The following is a 14362-nucleotide window of genomic DNA, read 5'->3' as shown; positions in this document are numbered from 1 at the left end:
CTTTTGATGACCCCGACATTTGAAATATTACATCATTACCCTGATTGTTTATGGGTATCATCATGTAATTTGATTTAAGATACATGATAGAATTATTGTGACAATAATTCTTATGCAGAATATCAGCACCATAACAATTAAAACATGGTAAAATCTGGATTAACAATACTATAAAGAAAGTTGCTTATTTGACAGGGTTTTAAGGCTCTGGCTTGATGTTTGTTACTGCCAGGTACAAGCACCCCAAACAGACTTAAATTATTTTTTTAAAATTGGGTGATTCTTGAGGGCCCCCTTACCGATGTAATTTGACAGGTTTATATTTACAAACTGAATGCTGAAAAATGGGAAACCAGAGGAATTTGATTTGTAGGGTGTATTTTTTTTTAAAAAAAGACCTGTTTGTTTTTGCTTCTCAAAAAGAATGAGAAGAAGAAGCAGAAGAGTTTGGATGAGAAAACAGTGTTAACCCTGGAAGATGTTGGAGACCTTCTACGGATGTATTGCCTCAGTGTGGTATTCCTACATCATTTGCCCCTTTCTCAACGATCGCGGGTGAGATTCATCAGTGCCTGCTGGAATGAGGAAACTTTGAGATTTATGCAACAGGTAGGCACTGCAATGACTACTTCCAATATATTATTACAGTAAAGCGTTGGCCACCTTTTATTATTTTATTAACCAGGTAAGAACTAAAGCCAGGTGCTGGATTTGTGGAACATTCTTAAGAAAGTGCTTTTCTGTAGCCAGTTTTTCAGAGTGTATGTCAAATGGTTGGAAGGGCAAAGAGAAAATGTAGCCAATCAAATTTGGGTATATGGCATCATCTATGAGGGCAAATGAAGGCCTCAGACTGCCCTTAGGCTGAATGGCGTGGGAGAGGAAACCTGGCAACTTTGCTCATGCCCCTCCCTCCCCACCTTCATGTAGAAGGCCTCTTTTACTGCCAGATCATTGTCATCTAGCCAAGATCTGGCTGGCTATGCAATGACCTAATCCTTTATGGCTGTTGATGATCATGTATGTTTTTAAAAGACATTTTCAAATGATGCAGCTTAGGACCAAATTATGAACTCACTGCTCATTTTTATGGGCATTTTGTATCACACTTTGAATGCTATTTGCAAGTGCTTTATGTTTATGAATTGAGACATTTAAGTTTGGGAATAATCCTGGGTATTCATGTGCCATAACAGCTGGAGTGCTGGAATAGATGCCAACCATGCAGTTAGCAAATATATGAGAAACTGCTGTCACTGCTGTGGTCTTGATTCACATTGGGCCCTCTGCTATTTGCAGTAGGTGTGAGGAAAGCTCCCACTTGTTTTAGTTTGTAGAGCAAGTAATTGTGGAGAGATGCATAAATGTAGATGCACGGTTTATCTTAGCATGGTGCTTTGCCTATCATGACTCTCCTTGTTCCCAGCTACCAAAGACTTGAATTACCATCGGTCCTTCTGTCTGTGGACAAGCTTTCTTGGAAAGGGACAATGGGGCCTTTGACCAGTTTTATAATATTTAGACACCTGTAGCCATGAAAAATAAATTTAGGTGTTTCAGAAAAAGAACTCCTCTCACGCAATAGTTTTACCCCTCATAGTGTACAGTTAGGCTGGAGAGTTAAATGCTGATTAATTGAAAATGTTTTCTTTCCATATTGTGCATTGACGCCATTTGAATAAATGGAACGAACCCTATGTTGTGCAGTTTACTGAGATTTTTTCTTTTCTCCTTTCAGTATAAACTTTGTGAATTTCATGTTCTTCAATGCCTTGCAACTCAGGCCTTGAAGAACGTGGATTTTTCTACACTGCCTGATTTAAGTGATGATCTCCTGTTGAAGAACATTGCATTTTATTATGGACTGGAAAAAGGCCCAGGTACTCCATTCACACCAGTTATAATATTTTTAGGCCCAGAGTTTTCATGATGAAAGCAAGGCCTTCATGGAGTTGCAGGCTGTCATTGAGATAGGTGAAGCCTTATCTCACCCATCTCTTCCTTTGTCCAGGAGGCAGGGTTTTCATCTTTTATGCTTCCATTGTGTAGGCAATGGAAGAGCACACATATTTACTTTGATAGGATCTCTTCTTTGGGGAACATTAAATCACAGAATGTTCATATTGGACCAGTTTAGATAGCATGAAAAGTGATGGGAATACAGGGCAGCAAGCCTTGGGGTCATGCTCTGGTGCAACCACAAGGAGGAGATCAGAAGCTTTCATTTCCATTTTTTATTAACCACAGTTTAGTGTTACGTCTAAACCCTTAACTGTAGGCATGTGCAGGGGGTATGCCCAGGCACACCAGAATGTTTTTAAAAATCAGGGATCAAGGGAAGTAGACAGAAAGAGATGCAGGGAGATTAAAAAGGCTGGAATGAATCTGCATCTTTGGCCTGCATTTGTCTCCAGAGGCAGTGGTGGGTGATTGACTCCAGCAGCAGCAGAAGTTGCACCTCTATTCCAGCCTTTTTCTTCTGCCTGTGTCTGTTTCTGTCTCATGGCCCTGCTTCCCTCTGAACTCTGGTTGTCACTTTTTTGGGAGAGAGACCTGTTGGGGAGAGGGGATGCCTTGTGGCACGCAAGTATGGAGAAGATGAGCCATCCTGCCCTTGGCTCCGTTGATCTGCCTTGCCTTTAGTCAGCTTGGCATGAGTGTTTTCCTCTGCAAGAAAAAAATCTCCCTTTTTGGTGTCTTCACCACTCTTGTTGTGGTTGTTTTTGCCTCGTTTCCTCTTCCTTGTCCTTATTTGTTGGTATTGTCATTCCTCTTCCTTTTTCTTTCCTTGAAATAAAATCAAATCCCTGGGTGCACACACTAATGAAATATGCTGTGCACTCCTATGCCCTAACCAGGGCCAATCAAGTGCATTTTTCTCCTGAGTTGGACCAGCAAATGACTTCCACTTGTTTCTTTGTGGATGACCTTGGGTCATTCACAATTTTTCAACGTAACCAACTTTATAGGGATGTTATGAGAATGAAAATGGAGATGTCAAGCAAACTGCCTTAAGATCTTAGGAAGAAATCAGGATATAAATGCAATAAAAATGTTAAATAATAAGTTGCTGATGTGTTGTTGCTCTGTCCTCCTGCTTTGGTGGGTGGGTGGCATCTTAAGGACTGTAGAGTATATACTAGACAGGGATTTCTTCCATTGGCTTTCAGTAGCCCAAGCCATAGAGCCTGTCTGAGAAAGCAATCAGAAGATGAGACACAAATTTTCAAAATTCTTCTCCGTTTTGGGCAAGACACAAATAGTGGGTGGGGATTGGGACAAAGAAAGCTTTTGAGTCTTTAAAAAATATCTTAAGGGTAGTGTGAGGAAGAAAAGAGGATCACGTAATTTTGAATTAAAGTTATATTTCCAAACACACATTGATTTGAACTGCTAATTTTCTTATCATTTTTTAAATTAGGGTTTGATTTGGATACAGGAGCAAAAATGAATGGGGACTATGAACTTTTGTGGAAACATATCACAGAACTCTCTGGAACATGTGATTTTGGAGCACCTTTTCCTCTACGAAGAACTTCTACAACATTTATTGAGGAAAAATGTTTTTGTGGAAAAGGTAACAACCTTCTGGGATTCATTTAGTTTTTAAAGCAGACTCTGAATGGCCACCTATCAAAGGATGCTGTAACCTCAGGTTTCCTAAATCAGCAGGGTTTGAGCTCTTCCAACTCTTAGGATTACCACATAATATAATTCTAATTCTATATATTACATACTGTGGGATGTTGATAATATTATGATAAGTAAAGCTTCATATAACAATGCAGTCATTATTATAATTTTGGCATGCAATAATTATTGTAAACATTGATAAATATGATTTCCCATAATAATGCAGTGAGTAGTGTATTCGTTTTCTTTTTTACCCACATACTAGGGACCAGTCACAGTTTGCATTTATGATTGTATTTCTTGCAATTTTGCATTTTTTTTTACCTTCCTACAGCAGTGCATGTTTATATTACAGGAAAATGTTTCCAGCACTTTTCCACACACACACACACACACACACACACACTATTATGTACATACACACACATACACACAGTATTACTTGAACTCATACTTTTCACTTCTTGCTGTAGTAATCTTCTCAACAACAATGATTTTATTTTTGGTAAAGACAAGGAATCGAAGAGGATGTTTCCTAAACCTGGACTTATACCAGTGATGAATACCATAGTGGATGAATTTGCTGGGAGTATTTTAACTGAACTGCCGTTTTTAAAAACGTATGTATCTCTTTTAGTTTCTTAGATATTCAAGAATGGACATATATTTATTTAACAATGCTCATATACCAAGGAATTTGGCCTGGTAAAAGGGAGGGCCAAAGGGCCAAATAGGAAGTTCTGGAGGGCCACATTCGGTTTTCCATGCCAAAGGGATCTGGCTTTGATAGAGAGAATATCTACACAATGAATGTTTTTTATTATTTAATCATTACTGAATAATGCCACATATGCAATATTTTTATTTCTTAGTGATGATCCTGTTGTTATCTCGCTTAAAAAACAAAAAGAATTCGATGAACTCCTGCACTGGCATTCCGGAAAGCCACTCAGTGATGATTTTGACAGGACAAGTGAAGGATTTTGGGGTAAATACAAGAAAACTGCTGCAACCAAGTCCTCGGACAACTACAGTACAGTGGAACCTCGGAAGCCCAACGTCTCGGAAGCTGAACGTTTCGGCTCCTGAACGCTGACAAACTGGAAGTAAATGCCTCCATTTTTGAACATGCCTCGGAAGCTGAACACTTCTGAGGCACGTTTCTCTTTTTTCTCAATGGGGCTTACTGACTGCCCCATTGAGCCTCGGTTTTTGAATGTTTCGGAAGCTGGACGGGCTTCTGGAATGCATTAAGTTCGACATCCGAGGTTCCACTGTACTCACACTTAAGTTGTCCAAGAAATGGCTACTCTTAAGAAAATAGACATGAATGTGCATAGGAAAAATCATCTGGGTGTCTACTCTTTAATGTTAAAGTTTTGCCTAATAGAGTTAAGTATATAGTTCCAAAGTTAAAATCCCATGTTTCTGAAGGAGAGAACCTTCCGTGTGCCCAACCATCATGATCCTATGTAATCACTGTGGTTATGTTGTTGCTGCAGTCTGGCCTATTTATCACTTTTTTTTACCAGCCAACAAATTTCTGATAACTAAACATGGGTTCCTCACTGGTGATGTGTTCCAGATGATGCTACATCCCACGTATTCCAGTGCCCAGTAGAATTGACTCTAGCCATGCAGAATCTAGTTCTAGTTGTGAGCAGAGACATTCCTGCTTTGCTACCAAATTGAAAATGGCATTGCAGCAGTGGGCCCTACTCCTTTCTTGCCTTCAGGGAGTAGAATTGGGAAAATATGTGTAGCTGCCCTGACCCATCTATTAGGAAAAGCAGCTAGACAGGAAAACATAGACAACGAATTAAAGCGTAATAGGAGTAAGGAGACAGTGGCTTAGAGTCACAAAGGAGGTGGGCATCTCCTTGAAGTCTGGTTTCTTAAGTGCCATTTAGGGAAGATGGTGATGTTAAAGGGCACTGTGATGCATTTGTGTGTCTTGAAGGAGAAAAGAAAGACCCATGGGCCTTACGACAGAATCAAAAACTGCAAACATTTCAGCGATTTTATGGGGAATCCCTAGAAGGCACAATTTCGAAGAAAATTGCTCCTCAGCCAGATACTCCAAAGAAGGCTTCTCGTTATGCTACAAAAAGCAAGAAAGTCCAAGTAAGAGCCACAGCTCTCTTTCCTTTGTTTATCTTTTTGCCTCATCACCCACAGAATCACCTCAACAGGAAGCTAGCCTGGCTTATATTTTAACATCTGCTGGATCCAAGGGTTTGGAGGGTCTCTGCATATAGCCTACTTCCCTCCAGCCTGTTGCATTTCTTGGGGGTGGGGTGGGGGGGGGTGGATAATTACATGCATGCATAAACACATTATGGAACTGGGATCCTACCAAGAGCTGAAATGTAATGAGAGTTATTGATTTACTGTTAACTCCTTTCATCCACAGAAGACAAAAGCAGAAATTATTATTGAGGAGAACCAGAAAAGGAAAAGAGCTGAAGAAGAGAGAAAAGAAGAGCGTCGTTGGAGTGCCCTTTCAGCGACTATTGAAAACAACATTAAAGAAAATATGGCCTCTGGAATTAAGAATCTAGAAGTCTTTCTGGGAAAATGTCAAAGTGCATCTGTGAAATGTAGTGCTGAAATGGCAGCACTGAATGTTTGCTTTGGTTTGTGGACAGAACATTGCAAAGCAGCAGGTATGAGGGTGCATGAAGTGGCTATTGCTTTGTGGCAACACTGGGCAGACATATAGATTTTTATGTGTGTGTGAGAGAATGAAAACTTCTCTCTTTGTGTTGATATAATTCCAAGGCTTTTATCAAGGTCTGACATATTTAGATCATGAGATATCTGAAGCTCAGATTTCCTATATTAGGTGGATTTCCCTTCCCTTTGTGCACGGAAAGTTCATTTTGGTTGCTCTGTGTATAACCATCAATCACTACTTCCAAACCCAAGGAATCAATTTCCCATTAAATGTTGATTTATTTTTTTTTAAAAATTATTTTACCTTCCCCATATTGCTCAGAGAAGATTTTCATAGGACTGCAAGGAGAACTCTGCACAGTTGCTGAGAGTTCTACTCCAGGTCAGATGAGCAGGTGCAGAAATCCCTGTGCAGACTTTCCCCATAAAATATTTAGTCAGGGAAGAGAAAGCACACTCTGAGAGACTGAGGTAGCGTTGCATCTGTACCTCTGTCCTCTACACAGCTTGGTGCTCATGAGATCAGGCAAATGCAGATACAGGCCAGTGATTTCTACAAGGTCTACCCTAAATTGGCTGCTGTGATGTCGCAGGCCCAAATAGGTATTAAACATAGAGATCTACGGATAAAGGGCGGTATACAAATTTTAATAATCATAATAATAATATGGATGAGGTGGGGCAGATTTGAAAGGAGGCCTGACTGCAGCACTTAATTTAGAATAGAGCTTACAAGGGAACTTGCTTTTGTGCTAGGTTTCAGGCTAGCATGTGAAGAAAAACAGTAAGACACGACTCCTCTCACTACTGGAGAACTACAGACAAGATCAAACCTCTGGTTTCCAGGTTCCTTCTACATCAGGTTCCTTCCCACATGACATGGGTTCCATGAACACGGGGTTCTTCCAAAATGATTACTTTTGAGAAAAACTTGGGGGGAAACGTGCCATTTATCACCTGATTACTCAGCTGAATTGCCTTACAAATTATAACTAATGAATGGATTTGATCACCATGACTGGTGAATTTTAGTGAGTTTGCTTTTTTACTTCTCAAGGTGGTGAAACTGAGAAAAAATTTAATATAGCAGCTGAAGTGATGAGAAGAATCCACTCACTGATTGAAAATTATGACCATAAGGATTTATTGAAGGAGACAGATTTCCACCAGATTGCAAAATGCCTCTGGTACTTTGGATTTGACAACTTGGCAACTTCTTTAAAATATATCGAGGTAACTGTGTAATTATGGAACACTTGCATGCAAACGCAAAGGTACTTCACTTAGATTTTCTTTAGCAAGTTGCCCCATTTGTAAAATATAGGCTGCAGCTTTACTGGATTGAAACTGTATAAATACTTGTTTGAGCCACTGCTGTTACAGTGACCTTATTAGAAGTGAACTGTGTGTTAGCTCACTTTATGCTAATATATATTTAATTAGATACACTATTTCTACTTGATTCATTCTATTTGCTCTTGGGGGAAAAGCCCAGTCATTTTAAAACATGCTGCCAAACTGAAATATCTAAATGCTTGTAGGTATCTGAACATGAGAGAAAGGAACTTAAGGAAAAGCGTGCAAAATATGCTGTTGGCATGGGGTCCTCTCGGTTTCAGCTACAGTACATGGGCCACTATCTTATGCGAGACGAAAGGAAAGATCCTGATCCCAGAGTGCAACACTTCATTCCAGATTCATGGCAGGTATTATTAACAATATGCTGTGAAGTTAATTTCCCTATTTTTGTAGAGAAAGTATATGTAAGGTGTTGCCTTTCTGGCAGCTGGTGTGGCGGATGAATATGTACCCTTTCATCCATCCACCCCTCGCCCAAGTTATTATTTGACCTACTGGGGAAAACATACCATAAAGTTTGCTGGTGTAAGAAAACATCAACAACATCACCATTTTGTTTTTATATGCCACCCATCTGACTGGGTTTCCCCAGCCACTCTGGGCACCTCCCAACAAAATATTAAAAACACAACAAAACATCAAACATTTAAAAAAAACTTAGCTATTTCATATATCTTCTAAAAGTCAAACCATTGTTTATTTACTGGACATTGATGGGAGGGTGTTCCACAGGACGGGTGCCACTACTGAGAAGGCCCTCTGCCTGGTTCCCTGTAACCTCACATTGAAGGAACCCCCAGAAGGCCCTCAGAGCTGGATCTCAGGGATGAACTTTGGGAGTGGAGATGCTCCTTCAGGTATATGGGGCTGAGACATCTGTACATGTCGTCTTCCGGAGGTTGTTGGACTACAACTACCATCAATTCCAGTGTAGTGTAGTTCAAGAAGAAATCGAGGTCCACAAATTTCCCATCCCTCACCTATGCCTTTGTTTCTGGCGTGATATTTTGCATGCACAGCAACAGATATTTTGTGTTATGGACATTTATCTGTGCAGCTTTGGCAAATGTTTGTCTTTATCCAGACACATTTATATATTAAAGTGAAGCTGCTAAATATTCATGGAAGTCAATTATATGAACAAGATAATTATTGACAAGCGTTTACACCACTGTTTATTTATAGAGAGAACTTCTTGACATTGTCGATAATAATGAATCTGCAGTAATTGTTGCTCCGACATCATCAGGAAAAACATATGCCTCTTACTATTGCATGGAGAAAATCTTGAGAGACAGTGATGAAAGTGTGGTTGTGTATGTTGCTCCTACAAAGGTAGGGAATAGCTTTGAACTTCTTCACAAAAAGTATGTGTCAAACACACAATCTGAAATAAAACATGTCATTGTTTGGGTTCTGGTCATAGGGGGATCAAATATAAGGATCAAAAACACCAATTGCAGGTTGAAAACTCTGCTTCCTCGCTTTCCTTCATTTTCCATATATAGAACCCTGGCACCCCTACAATGAACAGGAAGCTGTAGCTTTAAAAGCCCTAGCATACATGCTGTAAGCTGATCCATGCAAGTAAGAGTTACAGGCTTAACCTACGGTCACATTTCAAAGAGAAGAGAAATGCACCATGGCTGCATCCAATCCATCCCAAGGGGTGCATAAAAATGTGGCAGGAATTGGGAGAAGTCATCTTAATTTTTGAATAAATGGGACGCAGATTACCCATGCCAGGTCACGATCCTGTATAGGTTTCCAACATGTTTGTAGCTGTGTCTAAACAATGAGGGTGATTAAGAATCAGGGAGGCTGTTCTCTTCCCCAATGGTGCCCACCTTTTACCCAAAACTCTATGCCTTTATGTGGGTACAGTTGTACCAGTGGAGCAACTTAGGCTCTGGAGCCCTTTCACAATGCGTACAGGAATTTATCCCTGTGTATTTTTGACAGGAGCCTCCCTTCACTTCTTCCTAATGCTACTCAGCTGGTGAGAGTGTAGCAAGTAAAGGATTGCGCTCATCTTTAAGTTAAATTGCAGTTAATAGTTTAAAGATTTGGCTGTATTTTTTTCCTGCATATAACAGTTGTTTGCTGCCCTAGGCTCCTTTGGGAGGAAGGGCAGGATACTATTTTAATTAACAGCAACAATGTGCATTGTTTATTTATATCTAATAATATATAACCTGCTTCTGTTTATGAGGATACAGTCGTACCTTGGCAGTCGAACGAAATCTGTTCCAGAAGTTCATTTGACTTCCAAAACCCAATTGTTGCTTCTGGTTGGCTGCAGGAACCTCCTGCAGCCAATCAGAAGCCACTGAAGCCCAGTCGGACATTTGGGTTCCAAAAGAACATTTGCAAACCGGAACAATCACTTCCGGGTTTGCCGCGTTTGGGAGCCAAAATGTCCAAGTTCCAGGGTGTTCAGGATCCAAGGTATGCCTGTACTCAAAATGGGATTGGTCTAGTCTTTACCAAAGAAATGAGCAGACTAGTCCTGATGCTTTGAATGTTCTCACAGAGAGAAGTGTGTTATGAAGTCTTCCTTTGATAAACTGCATTTTACCTTGCCTTCCCAATGTGCTGCTTTTAGGCTCTCGTTAATCAAGTGTCTGCAACCATTTTTAATCGATTTGATAAAGCACTTCCATCTGGTATTGCCTTATGTGGTGTTTTCACTCGAGAATATCGTCATGATGCCTTGAATAGCCAGGTAAGTCATATGTGGCTATTACTGATTTTGCTAGCCAAGGCACTTATTCAGCTCATGCTTTTAGTTAGGTTAAAGCTCCTGGGAAGTGTTTGTAAAACAGTTGAATGGGGAAAGAAATAAAAAGGAAAGTAGATGAGAAGGAAACTATAATTGGATAAAAAGGCAATGCTCTATCAGTATTTGCAAAGGCAAGGTTTTTCTTATTACAAATGTATTTATTAAATTTATATCCTACCCTTCTAAAGGAGCATTGGGTTAAAAGTTAAAATACTGCCATTTAAAATAAGCATTTTAAAGCAGTTATTATATAATACCCTCACAATTATTAATGTCATATATTATTATTATTATTAATTTGTATCCCGCCCATCTGGCTGGCTTTTCCCAGCCACTCTGGGCGGCTTACAACATATGAAACACAACAAAATCTCGAACATTAAAAAACAAGATATCCTACACATGCAACAAACCAACCAATAAATCAATAAAAACCACCGCCACCAACAACAACCCCAACTAAACATTTAACCAAAACCAGCCCAACAAAAATGGAGGAAGCAAAATTAGAACTGTTTAAAACATTTTAAAGCATTTTAGCCAGTTGCCCCAACCCAAGAGTTGTTCCACCAATGTCCCAGGAGCCTCTTTCAGCTGTTCAGGGTGAGTGTAGGTCCCTCCCCCTAGGCCAGGTGGAAATGGGCCTTGCAGCAGGGAGCAGGTCTTCCTTTCAGCACTCAGGCAGTTGCCATGACCAGTTTCTCTCAGCCATCCAATGCTGAATTAGGAAAATTAATTTTCATTACACAGACAAATAATTATACATGGTAAGTCATTGTTTCCATCAGACAGCATGGCCAATGGACAGGGATGATGGACATTGTAGTCCAACAACATTTGGAGGGTAACAGCTTACCCATGACTGCCATAGGGTTGCAGTGCAATCCTGTCCACATTTACTCATCACCCAGTCCCACTATATTCATTGAGGATTACATAAAGGATTCGTACACTATTGTTGACCAGATAATAGGGCTGTTGACCTTAGGTAATGTTGGAAGCCCTGTTACACTGATGTATGTGGCAATATGCTTCTGTCAGAGGATTTAGGTTGGCAGAACATCAACTGAGCATTCTTTTTCTAGAAATAACTACGCTTCTACACTGTTCTTTTCATCAAAAAATCTAGTCATATCAATATCACTGGTATTTAGTTGCTTTTCCAAAAGTGTTCATGTTGCTTTAAACCTGTTATTAGCAGGGATGTTTCTAAAAGTCCATCAATGTTTTGTTTCAGATACTGGTAACAGTCCCTCAGTGTTTAGAAATCCTTCTTCTGTCACCTCATCGTCAAGAATGGACCAAGAAGATACGATATGTTATATTTGATGAGGTAGGTATGCATTCTTTTTGGCAGAATTAATGAAGTATCTATAGCCTTTTACAGAAAGGCCTGTCATGCTATGCTCTAGCATGACCAAGAACCCATGGCTTGTGTGGCAGAGAGGAGTTAGACACCAGTAACACTGCTGCTGACCAGAGTGGGGGTGCTGACAAGATTAGGCCAATGCAGTTAAATCAGTGGGATCGCTGACCTCTACCAAGAGCACAAGATGCAGCTTTGAAGATTTACAATTGAGGAGGTACTACTGTGCAGATAGGACTACGGCTCTGTGGGTGAAAGGAAATGGGCTGCACTCTGATGTGGCTCAGAAAGGACTAAATTGCCATCAGGAACAGAGTTAGCCTGTATTGTATGAACTGATGAGCATATTCCTTTATATTATTTTGTATAAATTAACAGTTGCCATTCGCTGTTACACGTGTTGGGTACATAGGTGTGGTGATGGATAAACGTGATGTACAGTCACCCTAAACCTGAATATGGTGCTTTAGAGGAATGCAGTGTATCTGTGTGATATTTTGGAAGCATGCCATACAACTATTCTGTACTAAAAAGAATAAAAACATGTCCACATTACATAACATTAATATATTAGGCCTATTTTTTACTTCTTCAGGTCCATTGTCTTGGAGGTGAAATTGGAGCAGAAGTTTGGGAGCATCTTCTGGTTATGATTCGATGTCCATTTTTGGCTCTCTCTGCAACCATAAGCAACCCCAAACATCTTGCTGAGTAAGATGGGTGAAAATTCTGAATGAAACATACTTTGAAAGTGTTGTATCAACTAGATTAGGGCTGTGTCTAAAACTGCAGCTTACTGTGCAGATCATCGTGTGAAAGCTTGCAGGTCTCCATACGACAAGGATAATGTGGAACCTCTGGATTGCTTCTTTTTTGACAAATCAATAAATAAGCACAAGTATGGTAATAATGTTTAGCATTTATAGAGAATGTTTTCAAGTGTTCTAACCACTTCTTAGTAAACCTTATAGCAGTTCTATGAGGTAAGTAAAGGAAAAGGGACCCCTGACCATTAGGTCCAGTCGTGACCAACTCTGGGGTTGCGGTGTTCATCTCGCTTTATTGGCTGAGGGAGCCGGTGTACAGCTTCCGGGTCATGTGGCCAGCATTACTAAGCTGCTTCTGGTGAACCAGAGTAGTGCACGGAAACACCGTTTACCTTCCCGCCAGAGCGGTACCTATTTATCTACTTGCACTTTGACGTGCTTTCGAACTCTTAGGTTGACAGGAGCAGAGACTGAGCAACGGGAGCTCACCCTGTCGCAGGGATTCGAACCGCCGACCTTCTGATCCTAGGCTCTGTGGGTTAACCCACAGCGCCACACGCGTCCCATCATTCTGTGAGGTAGTACAGTGCTATTCAGATAGTAAACCAAACCTGAAAAAATGTGTTTTTCAAGGAACAGCTTGCAAGCTTGTAGCCAAGGTGAGATCTGAATCGAGCTCTTTCATGAACACATCTCACTATCTTAAGTGCAATGCTGCATCAACTCTCATGGGCTAGTTACACACATGTAAGAATCGTGGAGAGGAACATCAAAGGACACCTAATCCACCAACATGGCTGACTTTTTCATTAGCAGCAATGGTGTTGTGTAATGCTCTCCCTGCTGAAATATGAGATGCTCCATGAGTAGAGGCATTCTGCTTGCTCTTGATAACACATCTGTTTAGGAAATCATTTCCTTGAACTTAGAATTTTCTGATCTAATTACTGAAACTCTTTTTTAAAAAAAAAAACTTTTAATTGCTATGCTTTTAAATTGGTTTGTTTAATTGCATATTTTAACTATGGATGTTTTTGATGCATGGTGGAATTATTTTATTGTGTATTTTAATTGTGCATGGATTCAATTGATTTTATACTTGTAAACTGCTTAGAAGCCATTTTGGCATGTCAACCTAATCATCATCTTCATCTGTTGTCAGGAAGGCAGCTCTGTGGCTCTGCGTGGGCTGCCACTGAGATAGATAGAGCCCAAAGAGCTGTGTTTATACTGGGAATGTAATTCTCCTCCTCCTTCCTAACAGATGGCTACAGTCAGTAAAAAGATACTGGCAACATACTGAAGCTGTAATAGCACGGAATTCTAACCATTCCACTTCCGTTAAGAAAGGAGTTAAAGTGAAGCAGAGTGTCAGAACACAGAAAACATCATACAAAGTTAAGTTAGGTATGTACCCAAAATCAAAACTTTTACATAGTAGAGAGATTACTTTTTTCTATTTGTCTTCTTAAATCTTGAATGAGTTTCAAAAATCCACATCAGGTTGACCCTGAAGTTTAAAGCGGCTTGTGTTGGGCTTTATAACCTAAATATTACCAGATCACTTATTTCAGATTATTCTGCTTCCAGTGGTATATGAAGAGAGATACAATGATTTAGAAAAGTATGTATGTTCCCTGAACAATGATGACTTCACTATCCATCACTATCATCCCTGTGCTGCATTAACTGTGGATCATGTAAGTTTAAGATCACATTGGGGTATTATGGAGAAACAGTATAACCACTGAAATTTGTAACATGCTACTCAGTGCTTGC

The 14362-nt window shown here is 40.0% G+C and overlaps 1 protein-coding gene across 2 annotated transcripts in view; it reads left to right on the top strand.

Annotated features, from left to right (window-relative positions):
• Positions 1–14362, top strand: part of LOC310685219 (putative ATP-dependent RNA helicase DDX60) — a 44902-nt gene that overhangs the window by 11470 nt on the left and 19070 nt on the right. For both annotated transcript variants that reach the window (XM_083457001.1, XM_083457000.1), the window contains exons 8-22: positions 424–609; positions 1739–1880; positions 3422–3577; positions 4145–4253; positions 4506–4621; positions 5594–5757; positions 6047–6299; positions 7367–7542; positions 7851–8015; positions 8854–9003; positions 10274–10393; positions 11688–11783; positions 12412–12527; positions 13848–13990; positions 14174–14283. In XM_083457001.1, coding sequence (XP_083313127.1) covers positions 424–609; positions 1739–1880; positions 3422–3577; positions 4145–4253; positions 4506–4621; positions 5594–5757; positions 6047–6299; positions 7367–7542; positions 7851–8015; positions 8854–9003; positions 10274–10393; positions 11688–11783; positions 12412–12527; positions 13848–13990; positions 14174–14283 — 2202 coding nt within the window. The remainder of the gene's footprint in view (positions 1–423; positions 610–1738; positions 1881–3421; positions 3578–4144; positions 4254–4505; positions 4622–5593; positions 5758–6046; positions 6300–7366; positions 7543–7850; positions 8016–8853; positions 9004–10273; positions 10394–11687; positions 11784–12411; positions 12528–13847; positions 13991–14173; positions 14284–14362) is intronic.

The sequence above is a fragment of the Podarcis tiliguerta genome, assembly GCF_965153285.1.
Source record: "Podarcis tiliguerta genome assembly, chromosome: 9".
NCBI lineage: Eukaryota > Metazoa > Chordata > Lepidosauria > Squamata > Lacertidae > Podarcis > Podarcis tiliguerta.
The sequence above is the reverse complement of the archived record's forward strand: the minus strand, read 5'-3'. Positions and strand labels throughout refer to the sequence as shown.